Raw genomic sequence first — 20378 nt, 5'->3', positions numbered from 1 at the left:
ACATTTACATTTAAGTCATTTAGCAGACGCTCTTATCCAGAGCGACTTACAAATTGGTGCATTCACCTTATGACATCCAGTGGAACAGTAGTGCATCTAAATCTTTTAAGGGGGGGGAGAGGGATTACTTTATCCTATCCTAGGTATTCCTTAAAGAGGTGGGGTTTCAGGTGTCTCCGGAAGGTTTCAATTTCATTGAAATTATGTGGAAACATGATTCAACCAGTGCGTGTCCAGTGCTGCATTTATTTTTAGACGTATAAGTTAATGATATGTACCCAATGACTCTTGAAGAATATAACTTATTAATGCCTCATGAGCTTACTTCAACTGTCGTACCCCATCAGAACCCCAAATATAAGCTTGTTTTACTCAAATGTTTGCAAACAAAGTAAATGTAAACTAACAAGCTAAATAGCCTCAAAACATGGTTTAAGCTATAGTTTTGATATCATCGATGGTCAATCCTTGCATCCATATCTCTGTCTATGGATTGGAAAGTGGGTATACTTCTACAGCCCCATCCCTCAGCTTTTTACTGAAACAGGGGCGGGGAAAAGTCTTTGTTATTGTTTCAACTGCTGATTGTCGAAAAAAACAAAAAACAAGAGCAGAGGGGCTCGCTCATATTCATTATGTGATGTCTCTGATGCGGATTGGAGGCACAGTAGCATTATGTTAATGACGGGCAGGCTGTGCAGAATGAGTAGGTGATCTCAGCTCCCAGTTAGCACAAAGGGAAATAAACATGGCAACAGACTGGAGTGTCTGGCAGGGATATACACTAACTTTAATAGCTTTCATATGGTGGATGGCAGGCACAGGAGCCGAGACGGGGGTCCCGGAGACTGGTAGTCCCACCCGGATCTTCGGCATGCGGCTGGAGAGGAGTGACAAGCCGGCCACGACCACCAATGACGGGGTGATTCAGGTAACAGAAGAGAGCAACATCTTCCTGAGGTTCTACGGGCTACAGATTCTTCCTGACACCTCATCACAGATCAGATTCACCGACCATGAACATGAGGAAGGTGATGTTACCAGCAACAATACTCCTTTTAACAGGACTTGTGCAGACTATAGCAAAGATATCGTTATCAGGGGTGGCATGAACGTGAGCCACCTCCGAACCTGGGGGGTTCTGAGTTTGAAAATCAAGCCTCTCCGGAAGAGCGAGCTCCAGAAAGAGTATGGGCTGTGTGTCCAGGAAAGCCAGGATGGCAAGTGGTACCTGTTGGGTGAGGATGACGGAAGGCTGCGGGTGGTGGAGGAGAAGAAGTCCATGCTTCCTATGTGGTTCCAGTGCATCCTCATCTGCTGCCTGCTGGTACTGTCAGGTATGTTCAGCGGGCTCAACCTGGGACTCATGGCCCTGGATCCTATGGAGCTCCGGATAGTCCAGAGCTGCGGTACCGAGAAGGAGAAGAGGTACGCCAGCAAGATTGATCCCATTCGGAGGAAAGGGAACTATCTGCTATGCTCGTTGCTCCTAGGTAATGTGCTTGTCAACACAACTCTCACTATCCTTCTGGATGACTTGATAGGGTCAGGCCTGGGTGCTGTGGTCGCCTCCACTATAAGTATTGTCATATTTGGGGAGATTGTGCCCCAGGCTCTGTGCTCTCGCCACGGGTTGGCTGTAGGAGCCAACACTATCATGGTGACCAAGTTCTTCATGTTGGTCACCTTCCCCCTGTCATGGCCTATCAGTAAACTCCTGGACTGTGTCCTGGGCCAGGAGATTGGTACTGTGTACAACCGGGAGAAGCTAGTGGAGATGTTGAGGGTGACAGAACCATACAATGACCTGGTCAAAGAGGAGCTAAACATGATCCAAGGTGCGCTCGAGCTCAGGACCAAAACCGTTCAAGATGTCATGACACCGATCAGTAACTCCTTCATGATCCACAGCGACGCTGTGCTAGACTTCAACACCATGTCAGAGATCATGGAGAGCGGGTACACACGCATACCGGTGTTCGAGCACGAGTGGTCGAACATTGTGGATATCATGTTTGTCAAGGACCTGGCTTTCGTTGACCCGGATGACTGTACGACGCTGAAGACTATCACCAAGTTCTACAACCACACAGTCCACTTCGTGTTCCATGATACCAAGCTGGATTCCATGTTGGAGGAGTTCAAGAAAGGTTTGTTTGGATACACGGGGGCTGAATCCCAAAAGACACCCTATTCCCTATGCACTACTTTCGACCAGGGCCCATAGGGCTCATTTGGGACACAGTCAGGAGTCACAGGGAGGGAAAGTAGTGAGGGTGATGTAATGAAGGTGGTTTTGTTTCACATTGATTTGTTTGTTTACCTTGTCAGTAAACAAGTTATTTACAACAAGCTGATGGGGGCTCTTACAATGGAAGTGTGTATGTAAGGTGAGGTGATAGGATTCAACTCCTCTCTGTGTGTGTGTGTGTGTGTGTGTGTGTGTGTGTGTGTGTGTGTGTGTGAGAGAGATAGAGGTCACTGTGGCACACCTCACCCTCACCTGACAAATGATCACTTGACAAATGACAGAGACACTTGTGCACAAATACAAACATGTTTTTCTCTCACTCAGTTTCAGCCACGTTTAAGTGGTTGTTGGAGAGCAGCTGTAGTTATTGATTTTTTCTGTGGGCTTGTTTTATGTTTTCAGTATCTCTTGCCTGGAGTATGCTTCCTGCTCTGTTCCTGGTTTACCCCATCCGATCTCTCACACTGTCGAAACGTATCATATACCTTATCTATGTTTATGTTTCCATTCATTTAGAATTAGAACCCCAGCAGCCTTGTAATTCTCATTCTACTCTCACCATCTCACTCAACCTTAAACAACATAGTCCTACAAGGGTTGGCAGATTCAAATCAAATGTTACAGTGAAATGCTTACTTACAAGCCCTTAAACAACAATGCTTTAAGAAGTTTTTAGGAAAAAAACATTCAGAAAAAAATAGATAAGTAAAAAATAGAAAATAAAAGTTACAAATAATTAAATAGCAGCAGTAAAATAACAATAACGAGGCTATATACAGGGGGTACCGGTACAGAGTCAATGTGTGGGGGCACCAGTTAGTCAAGGTAACTGATGTAATATGTACATGTAGGTAGAGTTAAAATGACTATGCATAGATAATAAACAGAGAGTAGCAGCAGCTTAAAAGAGGGGTCTGGGTAGCCTTTTGATAAGCTGTTCAGGAGTCTTATGGCTATTTGTAGAAGCTGCTAAGAAGCCTCTTGGACATAGACTTGGCGCACCGGTGGTGCTTGCCATGCAGTAGCAGAGAGAACAGTCCATGTCTAGGGTGGCTGGAGACTTTGGCAATTTTTAGGGCCTTCCTCTGACACCGCCTGGTAAGGAGGTCCTGGATGGCAGGAAGCTTGGCCCCAGTGATGTACTGGGCTATATACACTACCCTCTGTAGTGCCTTACAGTTGGAGACCGAGCAGTTGCCATACCAGGCAGTGATGCAACCAGCCAGGATGCTCTCGATGGTGCAGCTGTAGAACCTTTTGAGGATCTGAGGACCCATGCCAAATCTTTTCAGTCTCCTGAGGGGGAATAGGCTTTGCCGTGCACTCTTCATGACTATCTTAGTGTATTTGGACATTGATAGTTCGTTGGTGATGTGGACACCAAGGAACTTGAAGCTCTCAACCTGCTCCACTGCAGCCCCGTCAATGAGAATGGGGGTGTGCTCGGTCCTCTTTTTCCTGTAGTTCACAATCATCTCCTTTGTCTTGATCACGTTGAGGGAGAGGTTGTTGTCCTGGCACCACACGGCCAGGACTCTGACCTCCTCCCTAGAGGCTGTCTCATCATTGATGGTTGTCTCAACAACGACTGTTGTGTCATCTGCAAACTTAATGATGATGTTGGAGTCGTGCATGGCCATGCAGTCATAAGTGAACATGGAGTACAGGAGGGGACTGAGCACGTACCCCTGAGAGGCCCCCGTGTTGAGGATCAGCGTAGCGGATGTGTTGTTACCTACTCTTACCACCTGGGGGCGGCCGGTCAGGAAGTCCAGGATCCAGTTGCAGAGGGAGGTGTTTAGTCCCAGGGTCCTTAGCTTAGTGATGAGCTTTGAGGACGCTATGGTGTTAAACGCTGAGCTGTAGTCAATGAATATCATTCTCACATAGGTGTTCCTTTTGTCCAGGTGGGAAAGGGCAGTGTTGAGTACAATAGATATTGCATCATCATCGGATCTTTTGGGGCGGTAATGCAGCTTGGAGTGGGTCTAGGGTTTCTGGGATAATGGTGTTGATGTGAGCCATTATCATCCTTTCAAAGCACCTCATGGCTACAGACGTGAGTTCTACATGTCGGTAGTCATTTAGGCAGGTTACCTTCGTGTTCTAAGGCACAGGGACAATGGTGGTCTGCTTGAAACATGTTGGTATTACAGACTCAGTCACAGGTTGAAAATGTCAGTGAAGACTCTTGCCAGTTGGTCAGCGCATTCTCGGAGTACACGTCCTGGTAATCCGTCTGGCCCTGCGGCCTTGTGAATGTTGACCTGTTTAAAGGTCTTACTCACATCGGCTATGGAGAGAGTGATCACACAGCTGATGCTCTCAAGCATGCTTCAGTGTTACTTGCCTCGAAGCAAGCACAGAAGTAATTTAGCTCATCTGGTAGACTCGTGTCACTGGGCAGCTTTCGGCTTTGCTTCCCTTTGTAGTTTGCAAGCCCTGCTACATCCGACAAGAATCGGAGCCGGTGTAGTATGATTCAATCTTAGCCCTGTATTGATGCTTTGCCTGTTTGATGGTTCCTCCGAGGGCATAGCAGGATTTCTTATAAGCTTCCGGGTTAGAGTCCCACTCCTTGAAAGCGGCAGCTCTACCCTTTAGCTCAGTACGGATGTTGCCTGTAATCCATGGCTTCTGGTTGGGGTATATACGTACGGTCACTGTGGGGACGACTTCATCGATGCACTTATTGATGAAGCCAGTGACGATGCCATTCTTTCACTGCATGATCCCTCGACTTTAGACACACTCACCCTGGTAGACAATACTCTTTGGTTTAAAAATATTGATTTAATCAACAATACACAACATAATCCGGGATGGTACAATAATTCAAACAAAATATCAAGAAAACTGTAGGCTATTGCACCATTATTGATCATTACCACATGTCATAGGCATGAACAATGTGCGAATGGACTTGTAAACTAGAGGTATAACCTATTGTACGCTGCAAAATGCGATATGGTTCGCCGACACCGAGACACCTGGAGGGGGGTGGAGACAAGCACAAAGACAGGTGGAACAGGTCAAGGTGTGACAGGTAGTGTCAGTAACTTCCGGTAGCCACTAGATGCAGTTGTAATAAACACAGCTGTTTCTGTTTTCTTCCTCCAAATGTTGCTCTATCTTTTGAAAGGTTTAAGCTATAAAATATTATGACCCCATCACTTGAAGGACACGACCCTTTCCATTTACAATGCCCACAAGTCTCATTAGAACGGTGTGGACCAGGCACTAAATCAGACTGGGTGAAAATTGACATCATCAATAGCTAGGTTTCCATCCAATTGCCTACAGACTTTCATGCGAATATTCTAAAATCTGCATAAAAACAATATGAGCATTTTCCCACCATAGATGTTTCCATCAAATTGATGGAGATAAAAGGCTGTGCATGATGACATACTCTATATAAAATACCTTTTGCAGTTAAATTCCCATGTACCAAATAAACATTTTAAGGTAAATGGGTTTCCATTGCATTATACTGATGGGTTTCTCACCCAAAATGTTGCATTATGTTGCGTGTGCCCACTCTGGTATTGGCAATGTGCTAGAGCTCAAGTACAGCAGACAATGAAGAGATTATTATGGACAAAAATACTAAATGATTTTTATTTGTCAAACAGCAGCCAAACATCGATGATCATATCACAAAAATAAGACTAGATATTTACCTTGCAATTTCAACACCCTGTGAAGTTCATCATAACTTAAATCAGTTTTAGTGGGAGGACCACACAACATGTCATCGCGTGACTCCAAGTTTACTTCGATATGATGGTTATTATATACACGTGTGCGTATATAAGCGTTTCCACTGACATTTCTCGCATATTTCATTTTACTGACACAAAATAATCCCACCTGGTCTAGTGTATTTTGTTTTTGTAGACATTTGGAAACTTTACCTGAAACATTTTCTGTTTCCATCAGGCCTGTCATGACATTTTTTATCCGACCTCAACTTTACTCGCATAAAAGGGTTGGATGGTAACCTGTTTAGTGATGAAGTTCTTACAAAATGATTGCCTGATGATCTTCTGAACTTCCCAACCTTCCTGATGCATTTCAGTCACTTCAAACCATACTTCCTTCAGATTTAAGTAGTCAGACTGATTTGTAAAAGATTGTCATAGCCCCAATTAAGAAAGTCTACATTGGCCGTTGATTACATCCGTTTTTTACATGGTGGCGTTGCAAAACATGTTTGATTTCAAAATGGGGTCGCGGAGCAAAAAAGGTTTGGGAACCCATGATGTAGATGGTGGTGTAGATGGTCCTGGGTAAAATACTTACTTAGAAAAAAAAGGTTCTATCTAGAACTATTTTTTTCTAAGAGTGTAGGCCTACATGAATCACTGAAAAAGTCTGGTCAGTGGTCAATGTCCAGGTTATAGACTAGCTTCCTGTTGTAATGGCATGGAAAAACAGCATGTTTATCATTTGTGCTCTGATGTAGTACATTACTCATCGATTTCTCATGAAGTGTGTGTATTCCTCATCCTAAAGGATACTCCATGGTGTGTATGTATCATCATTTCCTCGTCATAGAGGGATAATATCACAAACCTTTTCTTTATCCAGGCTGCATCACATGATTGTGACTGGGAGTCCCATAGGGCGGGGCGCAGTGTCGTCCGGGTTTAGCCGGCGTAGACTGTCATTGTAAATCATATTTTTTTCTTAACTGACTTGCCTAGTTAAATAAAGTAAAAAATAATCATAAATATATGGCTAAAGTCTCTATTATTCCTCAATGTATCAGTCACTGATTAATGTACATTTGAGTCATTTAGCAGACCCTCTAATCCAGCAATTTTCAAGAATAATTAAGGTTAAGTGCCTTGCTCAAAGGCACATCAACAGATCTTTCACCTAGTCAGTTCAGGGATTAAAACCAGTGACCTTTCAGTTACTGGCCCAACATTCTTAACCACTAGGCTACCTGTAGATTTATTACATCATTAAATATATCCCTAGTCTCTTCCTACAGCTGCTGTGTCTCCACGCCAGTTGTCAACTGTCTATAGATTGTCATTGTGATCCTGAGCCTTGTCTATCTGTGCTGGCAGATATATGGCCACCCTACACTGTGCTTGGGCAGTTGTTAGGAAGCGTGTATATGCGTGCATGCGTGACATTGCTTCATGATAACCCAGCCCAATGTTGTTCATTGTCTATGAAATTAGAAATTTTGCCTTACCCTTTAGACATTATGTCTGGTCCTTGAGTCGATGTCCATGCCTGTGCAAACATCAAATTAGCATAATACAAAATGCCATTAAAATCCTTCTGTTTAAAGGTCCAATGCAGCTGTTTTTTAAAATCTCAATATCAAATAATTTCAGGGTAACAAGTAAGTACCTTACTGTGATTGTTTCCAATTAAAATAGTCAAAAATAAACTAAAATAACTTCTTAGCAAATAGCTTTTCTTAAGCAATCATTTTGCTAGGACTGTCTAGGATTGGTGTGAGTGGGGAGAGGAAAACTGAAAAACTATTTGTTAGAAAAAAAGGTGCTATCCAGAACCATTTTTTCTGAAGAGTGTAAGCCTACATGAATCACTGAAAAAGTCTGGTCAGTGGTCAATATCCAGGTTATAGGCTAACTTCCTGTCCTGCTCTGTTGTAATGGCATGGAAAACAGCATGTTTATCATTTATGCTCTTTCTTATTGGTCTATTAACTAATTTACTGCCTGGTGATGTCACATCGTTGGAAAGCTGTGAAGGTTGTTGTGAAGATCTGTTGACTGTTAAGCCTATGGTTTAAGGAAGTTGTTGCGTGGGTGTGACTCATCTGCTTTCTCAGAGCCTCTCTTTATTTCCTTCCTTTTCACTCTTTCTCTTCCTTACATTCTCTCTTATCTTACCCCTCACTCTCTCTCTCCTTCCCCCTTTCTCTCTCTCTCTCTCTCTCTCTCTCTCTCATTCTCTTCCCTTCCCTCTCTCTTATCTTAAACAGTTGGCACATTATTTCAGATGTCTTCATAGTCAATCATCGCCCTCTGAACCTTGTACCCAGCAACATTTTCCACCTGTACAAGGCACTCCCTCAGACACATAGGGCTGAGCTCGGGACACACCGCTCTGGGGTGGTTAACTGTAAATTGACCTTTGGTGCATATATCTAGGAACAGGAGTATGACCTTAGATCAGTATCTAAGCAACTTCATACAACTTCAGGTGAACAAGTGATGCACACACACCACACATACGTACACACACATAAACACACACACACACCTTTATGACTACTGTCAAGATGTTGCCTAATCCTCGTGCTGACAAGACCTGTCACGAGACAGTCAGACATGAGTGATTCTCTGTCTACTCCTCCTTTGTGTGTTAGACAACGCAAGGCCAGGGTGTTTCCCTTTCTGTTTCTCTCTCTATCGCTCTCACTCTTTCCCTCTATCAAACAGCTGGAAAGAGGACTTAGGCCTAGGTGTTGCTTCCTCTCCTCAATCCTCACTGTAACTACTGGCTGCTGCTGAGGTTTTCATTGGTCGGTGTGAAGCATGTGTGAGTCTTTGAATGTCACGTGCACACACACATACACACACACAGAACAGGTCAAGCCTAAGAATTTACCAACACTTAACCAATACATTGAGGCTCTGTGGTCATATGATTTAATTAGGTCAGAGATGGAGAAACACAACCTGAGAAATGTGATGTGAACATAGCCTTCCTGAAGTACAAATTCATTGCAGCTTTCACACAATCTATCCAGGCCTATTGAACTGTCAGTTTAATCAATTTTACCTCAAGATCTGATTTTGCTAAAAGCATAAACAGGGCAACAAAGTGTCATCATGAAAGTGACAAATGAGGATTTAGAGGCCATCTTAATATCCCTCATTCTCTCTCTCAGCCTCAGAACATCTATTGTTTTGGGTACAACTGCAAAGTCTTTGTCTTGAAATACCACACCGGGTGACAATGTCAACATAGGCATTAGGCATCCATTTACTCAAAGCGGAAAAAGTTTTTCAACGAAAACAAGAGTTTCTATTGGACAAATTCAGGTAGGTCCCTCCCCTTTTGCTTCAGTTTGGTGTCTATCATAAAAGGTAAACGGTAACCATTGCGAAACGTTTTGCAACAGACCGAACATTCTGCAAAGGAATCTGACTAATGTCTTGACCCTAAACCCAGACCACTTCCTCAACCACACTGTTTGCTCATATTGGGTGAGAAGGGGTGAATTGTGTAAGGTTGTCTGTTACAACCACAACCAACCAACCACACACACACACACACAGCACTGACTCACTGACCATGCCTGCAGGACTGTCGTTCCTCTTTACTTACTATGGTTTGAGAACCGAAATACTGGTGGTTGTTACTGCATATCATTGGATATCCTGCAATAATTGGCTGTGCAGGGTTTTTTTATTCATGGAAATCCACTAAAAAGCTATTCAGAAAATATTCACACCCCTTGACTTTTTCCACTTTTTGTTGTTACATCCTGAATTTAAAATGGATTAAATTGAAGTTGATTTGAAGCACAGATTCAACCACAAAGATCAGGAATATTTTCCAATGCCTCATAAAGAAGGGCACCTTTTGGTTGATGGGTGAAAATAAAAACAGCAGACACGGAATATCCCTTTGAGCATGGTAAAGTGATCAATTACGCTTTGGATGGTATATCAATAACCCATATACAAAGATGCAGGTTTCCTTCCTAACTCAGTTGCCGGAGAGGAAGGAAACTACTCAGGGATTTTACCATGAGGCAAATGGTGATCTAAAACCATTACAGAGATTAATGGCTGTGATAGGAGAAAACTGAGGATGGATTAACAACGTTGCAGTAACGCCACAATACTGACCTAATTAACAGAGTGATAAGAAAGAAGCCTGTACAGAATACACATTTTCCAAAACATAAAGTAATATTGCAAAAGATGTGGCAAAGAAATTAATGTTTTGTCCTGAATACAAAGTGTTATGTTTGGGGCAAATCCAACAAGACATCACTGAGTACCACTCTTCATATTTTCAAGCATGGTGGTGGCTGCATCATGTTTTGGATATGCTTGTCATCTGCAAAGACTAGGGAGTTTTGTTTAGGATAAAAATAAACTAAATAGAGCTAAGCACAGGTTAAATACTAGAGGAAAACCTGGTTCAGTCTGCTTTCCAACAGACACTGGGAGATGAATTTACCTTTCAGCAGGACAATAACCTGAAACACAAGGCCAAGGCTTACCAAGATGACAATGAATGTTCCTGAATGGCCTAGTTATAGTTTTGACTTAAAACGTCTTGAAAACAATAATTTATTAAAGAATAATGGGCAAATATTGTACAATCCAGGTATGCACAGCTCTTAGAGATTAACCCCAAAATCACTCACAGCTGTAATTGATGCCAAAGGTGATTCTAATATGTATTGCCTCAGGTGAATGAAGTAAAGATATATTAGTGTTCTATTTTCCATTTAAATGTATAATTCTGTGTGGATCGGTTACACAAAAGGACAATTAAATTAATTTTAATCCCACTTTGTAACATAACAAATGTGTAAAAAGTCAAGGGGTGTGAAAACTAACTGAATGCCCTGTACATATTGTATACATTTTTATTTCTGGGAATTAAATAGGCTGCTACAAATTAACAGGAGAGAAGCCTGTCATTCTGTCCTAATTCTTGATCATACTAATAGTACACTGTATATATTTTCATTGCAGAAAGAGTCATAAAAAAGACACTAACAGGTTAAAGTGGCTAGACAAGTAGAAAAGTTGTATACAGTACTTAGAATTCAATGGAGAAATTAAGAAAAAAAGAGTCTCTTGTAACTGCACATATCAACAGCCACTTTATGAGAATTAACACAGGGCCTCTCCTCTACTGTTTTCAAATCAAATACATTTTTATTGGTCGCATACACATATTTTGTAGAAGTTATTGCGGGTGTAGCGAAAGGCTTATGTTCCTAGCTCCCACAGCGCAGTAATATCTAACAATACACAGCAATACACACAAATCTAAAAGTACGAGAATGGAATTAAGAAATATAGAAATATTAGGGCGAGCAACGTCAGAGTCCAGAGTATATATGTGTGAGTGTGTTTCAATATATACAGTGCCTTTGGAAAATATGCAGACCCCTTGACTGTTTCCACAATTTATCACAGCTTTATTCTAAAGTGGATTAAAAAAAATCCTCAGCATTCTACACACAATACCTCCTAATGACAAAACGAAAACAGGTGTTTAGAAATGTATGCAAATTTGGCAGTGTTTACAGCACTACATGACTTTTACATAATGAAGCACCTTTGGCAGCGATTTCATCCTCAATTCTTCTTGGGTATGTCGCCACAAGCTTGGCACACCTGTATTTGGAGGGTTTCTCCCATTCTTCTCTGCAGATCCTCTCAAGCTCTGTCAGGTTAGAGGGGAACGTTGCTATACAGCTATTTTCAGGTCTCTCCAGAGATGGTCGATCTGGTTCAAGTCCAGGCTCTGGCTGGGCCACTCAAGGACATTCAGAGACTTTCCCGAAGCCACTCATGCATTGTCTTGGCTGTGTGCTTAGGGTCATTGTCCTGTTGGAAGGTGAACCTTTGTCCCAGTCTGAGGTTCCGAGTGCTCTGGAGCAGGTTTTCATCAAGGATCTCTCTGTACTTTGCTCTGTTCTCTTTGCCTCGATCCTGACTAGTCTCTCAGTCCCTGCTGCTGAAAACATCCCAACAGCATGATGCTGCCACCCCCATGATTAGCTGTAGGGATGGTGCTAGGTTCAATCCAGACATGACGCTTGGCATTCAGGACAAAGAGTTCAATCTTGGAATCTTGTTTCTCATGGTCTGAGTCTTTAGGTGCCTTTTGGCAAACTCCTAGTGGGCTGTCATGTGTCTTTTACTGAGGAGTGGCTTCCGTCTGGCCACTCTACCATAAAGGGCTGATTGGTGGAGTGCTGCAGAGATGGTTGTCCTTCTGGAAGGTTCTCCCATCTCCACAGAGGAACTCTAGAGCTCTATCAGAGTGACTATGGTGTTCTTGGTCACCTCCTTGACCAAAGCCCTTCTCCCTCGATTGCTGTTTGGCCGGGCGGTCAGCTCTAGGAAGACTCTTGGTTGATCCAAACTTCTTCCATTTAAGAATGATGGAGGACAATGTGTTCATGGGGACCTTCAATGCTGCAAAAACGTTTTGGTACCGTTCCCTAGATCTGTGCCGTGACACAATCATGTCTCGGAGCTCTACGGACAATTCCTTCGACCTCATGGCTTGCTTTTGCTCCGACATGCACTGTCAACTGTGGGACCGTATAGACAGGTGTGTGCCTTTCCAAATCATGTCCAATCAATTGAATTTATCACAGGTGGACTCTAATCAAGTTGTAGAATCATTTCAAGGATGATCAATGGAAACAGGATGTACCTGAGCTCAATTTTGAGTCTCATAGCAAAGGGTTTGAATACTTGTGTAAATAAGAAGGTATATTTTTCTTTTTTTTACATTTGTAAAAATTTCTAGAAACCTGTCTTCAGTTTATCATTATGGGGTATTGTGTGTAGATTGCTGAGGATTCTTTTTATTTAATCCATTTCAGAATAAGGCTGTACCAGTCTAAAAGTTTGGACACACCTACTCTATCATGACTCAAGATATAACCCAGATGCAGACACGGGAGGATGAGAGTACAGTTCTCAGATGATTTATTCAAAACACGGGGCAGGCAAAGGGCAGGCAGAGGTTCATGATCAGGTCAGAGTCAGGCAGGTACAGGACGACAGGCAGTCTCGGGGTCAGGGCAGGCAGAGGTTCGTGATCAGGTCAGAGTCAGGTAGGTACAGGACTGCAGACAGGCTCAGGGTCAGGGCAGGAAGAGGTTTGTGATCAGGTCAGAGTCAGAATGCTGGTAAGACAAGACGAACTGGCAACAGATAAACAGAGAACACCGGTATAAATACACAGGGGATAATGGAGAAGATGGGTGACACCTGGAGGGGGGTGGATACAAGCACAAAGACAGGTGAAACAGATCAGGGTGTGACACTCATTCCAGTTTTTTTCTGTATTTTTACTATTTCTACATTGTAGAATAGTAGTGAAGACATCAAAGCTATGGAATAACACATGGAATCATGTAGTATCCAAAAAAGTGTTAAACAAAACGAAATCATTCGAAATCAATATCGCTTCATTAAATGGGTTTCCATAGCCGAGCACGCGCAAACAAGCCTAAGATCACCATGCACAATGCCAAGTGTTGGCTGGAGTAGTGTAAAGCTCGTCGTCATTGGACTCTGGAGCAGTGGAAACGCGTTCCCTGGTGTGATGAACCACGCTTCACCATCTGGCAGTCCGACGGATAAATCTGGGTTTGGCGGAAGCCAGGCGAATGCTACCTGCCCCATTGCATAGTGCCAACTGTAACGTTTGATGGAGGAGGAATAATGGTCTGAGGCTGTTTTTCATGGTTCAGGCCCCTTAGTTCCGGTGAAGGGAAATCTTAACGCTACAGCATACAATGACATTCTAGATGACTCTGTGCTTCCAACTTTGTGGCAATAGTTTGGGGAAGGTCTTTCCTGTTATAGCATGACAAATGTCCCTGTGCGCAAAGCGAGGTTCATACAGAAATTGTTTTTTCGAGATCAGTGTGGAAGAACTTGACTGGCCTGCATAGAGCCTTGACCTCAACCCCATCGAACACCTTTGGGATGAATTGAAACTCCGACTGCGAGTCAGGCCTAATCGCCCAACATCAGTGCCCGACCTCACTAATGCTCTTGTGGCTGAATGGAAGGAAGTCTCTGCAGCAATGTTCCAACATCTCATGGAAAGCCTTCCCAGAAAGCTATTATAGCAACAAAAGGTGGACCAACTCCATATTAATGCCATTGATTTTGGAATGAGATGTTCGATGAGCAAGTGTCCACATACTTTTGGTCATGTAGTGTAGTTGCTGGTTGAAAATACAATCTACACAGGACCTTCTAATTACAGGTTTGCATAGGCGGGAGTTTTTCTGTTTTCCATGGTGAAATCACCATGTGGTAAATTTTCTAATAGACCAATATCAAAGAGAGTGACAAACCTCTCTGCCAATAACAACTCAGTTTCAGTTTTCCCCTCCTAACTCAGACCATTCCCAAGCCATTTTTGCCCATTTTAATGGAAATGTATGTATCAAAATGAAAAGAAACCAATGAATACATTTACTCAATGAAATTGTATCTTTCAAATGATCTTTCTCAAAAATGTCTGTATGTTGACCCATACAATAATCTGTACTGTACATTTTTTGTTCCTAAAACATTTTGGTGACCCTAGTGCAGTTCCCCTGCGACCCCACTAGCTGTCGGGACCCCGACTTTGAATACCACTGTGTTAGGATGTGTTTGCTGTACTGTAACAGTGACCATGGCTACAGACAGTCTTAATGACGTACGGCTACACATCAACATCTTATCAGCGATCAACGCAGGAGCAAGCAGAGGACTGTATGGTAAGATTGGGACTGGGCAGGTAGTTGTTTTAATGCAGTCATACTGGCCCTTTAGCATTAACTTAGTATTAACGTAGGCTAACAATGATATTTTAATGAGGATATTGGTGACTAGAAGTCTGTCCTGGAGGCAGTGACAAAGTCATGTATGGCTCTAACATTCCATGGACATTAACTTTGCACTGTAATATATTGATCAACTCCTAACCCCCCCTCTCTCCAGGTAAGTCCCACCTGGCCATTGTTCAGAAGGTGAATGATGAGGGGGAGGGGGATCCATTCTACGAGGTGCTGGGATTGGTCACCCTGGAAGACGTCATCGAGGAGATCATCAAATCAGAGATCTTGGATGAGTCTGACCTCTACAGTGAGTCTATAAAATGTAACACGCTCATAACACATTTATTACATCTTCTCTTATGTCATATGAGCCTGTAACACATGAATTACTTGCACTGAAATAATAGATACAAGCTATACCCTTTTCACACTACTGAGCCAAACAAAGCTGAGCTGTACTTTGCTCACCTGTTTATGCATCCACCATGCTGGAATGGACAATGTGAATTGTCACCACAGTATGGTTCAGGATGGATAGTGTGAAAAGGGTATTGGAAAACACTGTTATTGGTTTTATAAGACATAAGGATGTATCTCTGATTCTGACCTGTCCTTTATGTTGTCTCTCTCCCACCCAGCTGACAACAGCAGAAACAGGAAAAAGGTGGCACCCAATAAGAACAAGAGGAACTTCTCTGCCTTCAAACAGAGCGAGAGCGAATCCAAAGTCAAGATCTCCCCTCAACTGCTATTGGCCGCTCACCGCTTCCTGACTACAGGTTAGAACATGTGTCCCTGCCCACCATCCAAAATAATGACATGTTGGGGCAATCAACCTCCCAACCACACCATACAAAGCAGAACACTCACATGCACTATAGAATCACCATATAGCACAATATGTGATTCTCAATTGGTAAGATACGGTTACAACTCAAGGTCATGGTTTCAATTCCTGCAGGTATTAAACATTCATTGTAAAAATGAAACATTCTCAAACCTGTTTGAATGTAATTACATAAATGATTCACTTGTAGTAATCTATGTAACACAAAGTGTTGCTAGCACCACTAGTCATGTGGTCTGTTGTAGCATGCTGTCAGCTAGAGCGAGAATGCCGTTGCAGTTACCTCTTTCTCTAAAATAACAGACAGAGCAGTGTTACAGCATGCCTGTCTGTGTCTGCCTCTACAAGTCTCGTTGTCTTTCCCTTTTGTCACTACTGGGATTGTTTCAGTGTCTATATCAGTCTATCTCACCACTCTCTGATGCTGTCATTCTCCTGTCTCCTCTCTTTCTGTCGCTTCTCTCTCTCTGTCTTTATGTCTCTGTGATGTTGCTGACATCATGCCATCACCACTAAAGACAAGCAGCATATTGTTGGACTACTTTATCATTGGATCATTTCAATTCAATATATAGCTGTGATAAACCAGAGCCTCATAAATGTCTGTGTCTATAATATTCGTCTAATATACTGTATGTCTCTCTCCCATCCAGAGGTTAATCAGCCCATACCAGATCTCATATATGCATATACGTACCTTACATATTGTATGTACAATATATTTATCTTCCTGCCTCATCCAGAGGTGACGTTGTTCAGCCCGTCCCAGATCTCAGACAAGGTTCTGTTGAGGATTTTAAGACACCCAGACGTCATCCAGGAGATCAAGTTTAATGACAGTGACAAACGCTGTCCTCAACACTATGTCTACCAGAGAAGGAAGGCAGTTGACTACTTCATACTCATATTGCAGGTAAGGCCTCTCAATGGTCGATTGTTCTTTCTGTCTCTCTTTTTCTCCCTCAACTCTTTTATAACCTCTACAAACAAGTATAACAAACAACTAACAGGTTAATTCTGGTCCAAAATTGGTTTCTGTGCACCCACCAAATCACATGCTACATCAAATTCCCACATGAAAGGTTCCTCCTTTGTTAGTTCACTAATCATTGCTTACTCTATTCATACTGCGCTATATAGGCCTGAGCAACACGCTCTAACATCCCTGCTACATGTCACAAATGGCAGCTCCCTGTCCTGTCTTGAGTGGGGTCACAAAAGGGTCCACAAAGCATTTTTAATCCCAACCCTTATTCAACAATGAACTGGGTTGATGGAGGGAAGCTTTTTGTGTAACAACACTAACCCAGAGGGAGCCTATACATTTTGGGGCGGCAGGTAGCCTAGTGGTTAGAGCGTTGGGCCAGTAACCGAACGGTTGCTAGAGCAGATCCCTGAGCTGACAAGGTAAAAATCTGTAGTTCTGCCCCCTGAACATTGCAGTTAACCTATTGTTCATAGGCTGTCATTGTAAATAAGAATTTGCCTAGTTAAATGACGGTTGGATAAAAATAATCAATCAACCACACAGCCAGATTAACCACCCTATTTTAAGGACTGTTAAGAATGATGGCTTTGGACTCACACCTACACTCTCTTCGACATATACTGTAGCGCTCCCAAACCTGTATATTCATATCCGTGCAGATAAAGCAGAGGAGAAGAGACGAGGAGGCCACTAGACTATTAAGATGCTGGGCAGGGCAGGGGGTATAGTCAGGGGGTAGCGTTACTGCAGCTGTTACTGCAGCAGGAGGTTAGAGGCTGCAAGGGATGGAGCGGAAGGTACTGGGGGCTCCTGGAGAGAGCATGGTGTGTGGTGAACAGTGGGTGAGAGAGGGGAGGGTGGAGCGAGAGAGTGTAAGTGCAGAGGAAGGAAGGGATGGGGGGGGGGAAAGGGAGAGATATATTTGGGTCCAGAGGGGCCTGGCCTTCAGTAATTGATCCCTCTTATGTAAGGGGGAAAGAGAGGTGGAAAAGGGAGGGAGGAGAAGACACCATGCGTACCATGCTGTCAGTTATCTGTGTATCAAAACACAAAAAAATGTGTTTTATTCATGTTTTAACCTTGATTTAATCAGGGAATCATACTGAGACCAAGGTCTCTTTTACAGATGAGCCCTGAATTACATATATTACAGGAAATATACATGTAAAATATAAAAACTAAATAAAAACACTAACAGTCAAAAGTTTGGACACCTACTCATTCAAGGGATTTTATTTATTTAGACTATTTTCTACATTGTAGAATAATAGCGAAGACATCAACACCATGAAATAACACAAATGGAATCATGTAGTAACCAAAAAAGTGTTAAACAAATCAAAACATATTTTAGATTTGAGATTTTTCAAAGTAGACACCCTTTGTTTTGATGACAGCTGTTACACCCGTTGTTGGAATGAGACGAAGGTGCAGCGTCGTAAACGTCCATCTTTCTTTATTTAGATGAACACCAAAAAAAAAAAAGTTCTGCAGGCTGTACAGCAACTAACAAAGTCAAGATCCCACAAACTCAGGTGGAAAATAGGCTGCCTAAGTATGATCCCCAATCAGAGACAATGATAGACAGCTGCCTCTGATTGGGAACCATACCCGGCCAAGAAAGAAATAGAACACATAGATTTGCCCACCCAAGTCACACCCTGACCTAACCAAGTAGTGAATAAATAAATAAAGGATAAAGGCTCTCTAAGATCAGGGCGTGACAGTACCCCCCCCCCCCCAAGGGTGTGGACTCCAGCCGCAAACCTGAACCTATAGGGGAGGGTCCGGGTGGGCATCTCATCTCGGTGGAGGCTCCGGTGTGGGACGCAGAGGCATCCTCTTGAGGCTCCCCCCACTTCGGTGGCGCCTCTGGTGCGGGGATCGTCGCCGGGGACTACGGACCGTAGATCACTGCTGGAGATACCAAACCACCGATCGTTGCAGGAGGCTCCGGCCTGGGAACCCTCGCTGGAGGCTCCGGCCTGGGAACCCTCGCTGGAGGCTCCGGACTGGGAGCCCTCGCTGGAGGCTCCGGACTGGGGACCGTTGCGGGAGGCTCCGGACTGGGGACCGTCGTTGGAGGCTCCGGACTGGGGACCGTCGTTGGAGGCTCCGGACTGGGGACCGTCGCTGGAGACTCTGGACTGTGCCATGGATCATCACTGCAGGCTCCGTGCCATGGATCATCACTGGAGGCTCCGTGTCATGGATCATCACTGGAGGCTCCGTGCCATGGATCATCACTGGAGGCTCCGTACCATGGATCACCACTGGAGGCTCCGTACCATGGATCACCACTGGAGGCTTCGGGCCATGGATCACCACTGGAGGCTTCGGGCCATGGATCACCACTGGAGGCTTCGGGCCATGGAACACCACTGGAGGCTTCGGGCCATGGATCATCACTGGAGGCCGGGTGCATAGAGCTGGCACAGGACGCACCGGGCTGGGGAGACGCACTGGAGGCCTCATGCTTAGAGCTGGCACAGGGCTTACCAGGCTGGGCAGATGCACAGGAGATCCTGTGCGTGGAGCCGTCCTGGCTGGATGCTCATCCTAGCCCGGCAACTGCGGGGCCCTGGCACCGGACGTACTGGGCTGTGAAGGCGCATTGGAGACACAGTGCGCAGAGCCGGCAGGATATCCGGGGCCGAAGAGACGCACTGGAGACCAGGAGCGCTGAGCACGGCAAATGCGGGGAGCTGGCACAGAGTGCATGCGTATAGGAGACACAGTACGTGTAACCGCAAAGCATGGCGTCTGAAGGGTCACACGCTCCTCAAAGCGACTGTCTTGCGTCACCTGCATTCACCTGGAATGCATTTCAATTTACAGGTGTGTCTTGTTAAAAGTTCATTTGTGGAATTTCTTTCCTCCTTAATGCGCTTGAGCCAATCAGTTGTCTTGTAACAAGGTATGTGTCATGGATCCCTCTAGAACATTCCTTGCGCACACCTGGCCCCCATTCCCACTGATTGTATTTGTATATATGTGCCCTTTGTTCACCATGGTGCTGTCAATTATTGTTGCAATGTCCGTTGGTGCGTGTGAGTGCCTGTGCTGTGTGTTTTGGCTTTCGTGCCATTGTGATTCCGCAGATGATTTACGGTTCTCTTCCTGTGTGTTAATCATTGTGTGTGTGTGTTATTTATTCGAGGTACTCTTCACTCTTTTGTTTTGGGTTTCTACCCTGTGTTTTGTTGCGTGCTTGTTTGGTCTTCGTCCCCGTGCCTTCACGCGGCACACGGTAATTTTGGCTTAATAAAGAACCCTGTTACGCATTCCTGCGCCTGTCTCCCGAATCTCTTCATACCAACGTCACAGTAGGGGTGGTATACAGAAGATAGCTATTCTTTTTAATACATTTACAAAAATGTATAAAAACCTGTTTTCACTTTGTCATTATGGGGGATTGTGTGTAGATTGATGAGGAAAAAAGGTAATTTAATCCATTTTAGAATAAGGTTGTAACGTAACAAAATGTGGAGAAAGTAAGGGGTCTGAATACTTTCAGACTGCACTGTATATAAACACAAAATGGAAGCAAAAAGAAAAACACGGTCATCAGTAAAAAAAGGTCCTCAATTAGCTTTCTGAAACATCACATTTAAGAACATTTTCAAGATTGTTCCACAAATGAGGTGCAAGAAAATTTCAATCGGATTCACCTATCTCACTAGTGACCTAAGGAATTTTCAGAGTTAGCCATCCATGAGACTGAGTGTGTTAACTCGTATGT

At 43.7% G+C, this 20378-nt stretch overlaps 1 protein-coding gene across 1 annotated transcript in view; it reads left to right on the top strand.

Annotated features, from left to right (window-relative positions):
• The first annotated feature begins 570 nt into the window (after positions 1-570).
• LOC115111932 (metal transporter CNNM4-like) overlaps positions 571-20378 on the top strand; it is a 37699-nt gene continuing 17891 nt past the window's right edge. Inside the window, exons 1-4 of the mRNA XM_029638481.2 lie at positions 571-2150; positions 14965-15108; positions 15440-15580; positions 16392-16561. Of these exons, the coding sequence (XP_029494341.2) occupies positions 749-2150; positions 14965-15108; positions 15440-15580; positions 16392-16561 (1857 nt within the window). The 5' untranslated portion in view covers positions 571-748. The remainder of the gene's footprint in view (positions 2151-14964; positions 15109-15439; positions 15581-16391; positions 16562-20378) is intronic.

Source organism: Oncorhynchus nerka, linkage group LG27, assembly GCF_034236695.1.
Source record: "Oncorhynchus nerka isolate Pitt River linkage group LG27, Oner_Uvic_2.0, whole genome shotgun sequence".
In the NCBI taxonomy this organism is placed as follows: Eukaryota; Metazoa; Chordata; class Actinopteri; order Salmoniformes; family Salmonidae; genus Oncorhynchus; species Oncorhynchus nerka.
The sequence above is the reverse complement of the archived record's forward strand: the minus strand, read 5'-3'. Positions and strand labels throughout refer to the sequence as shown.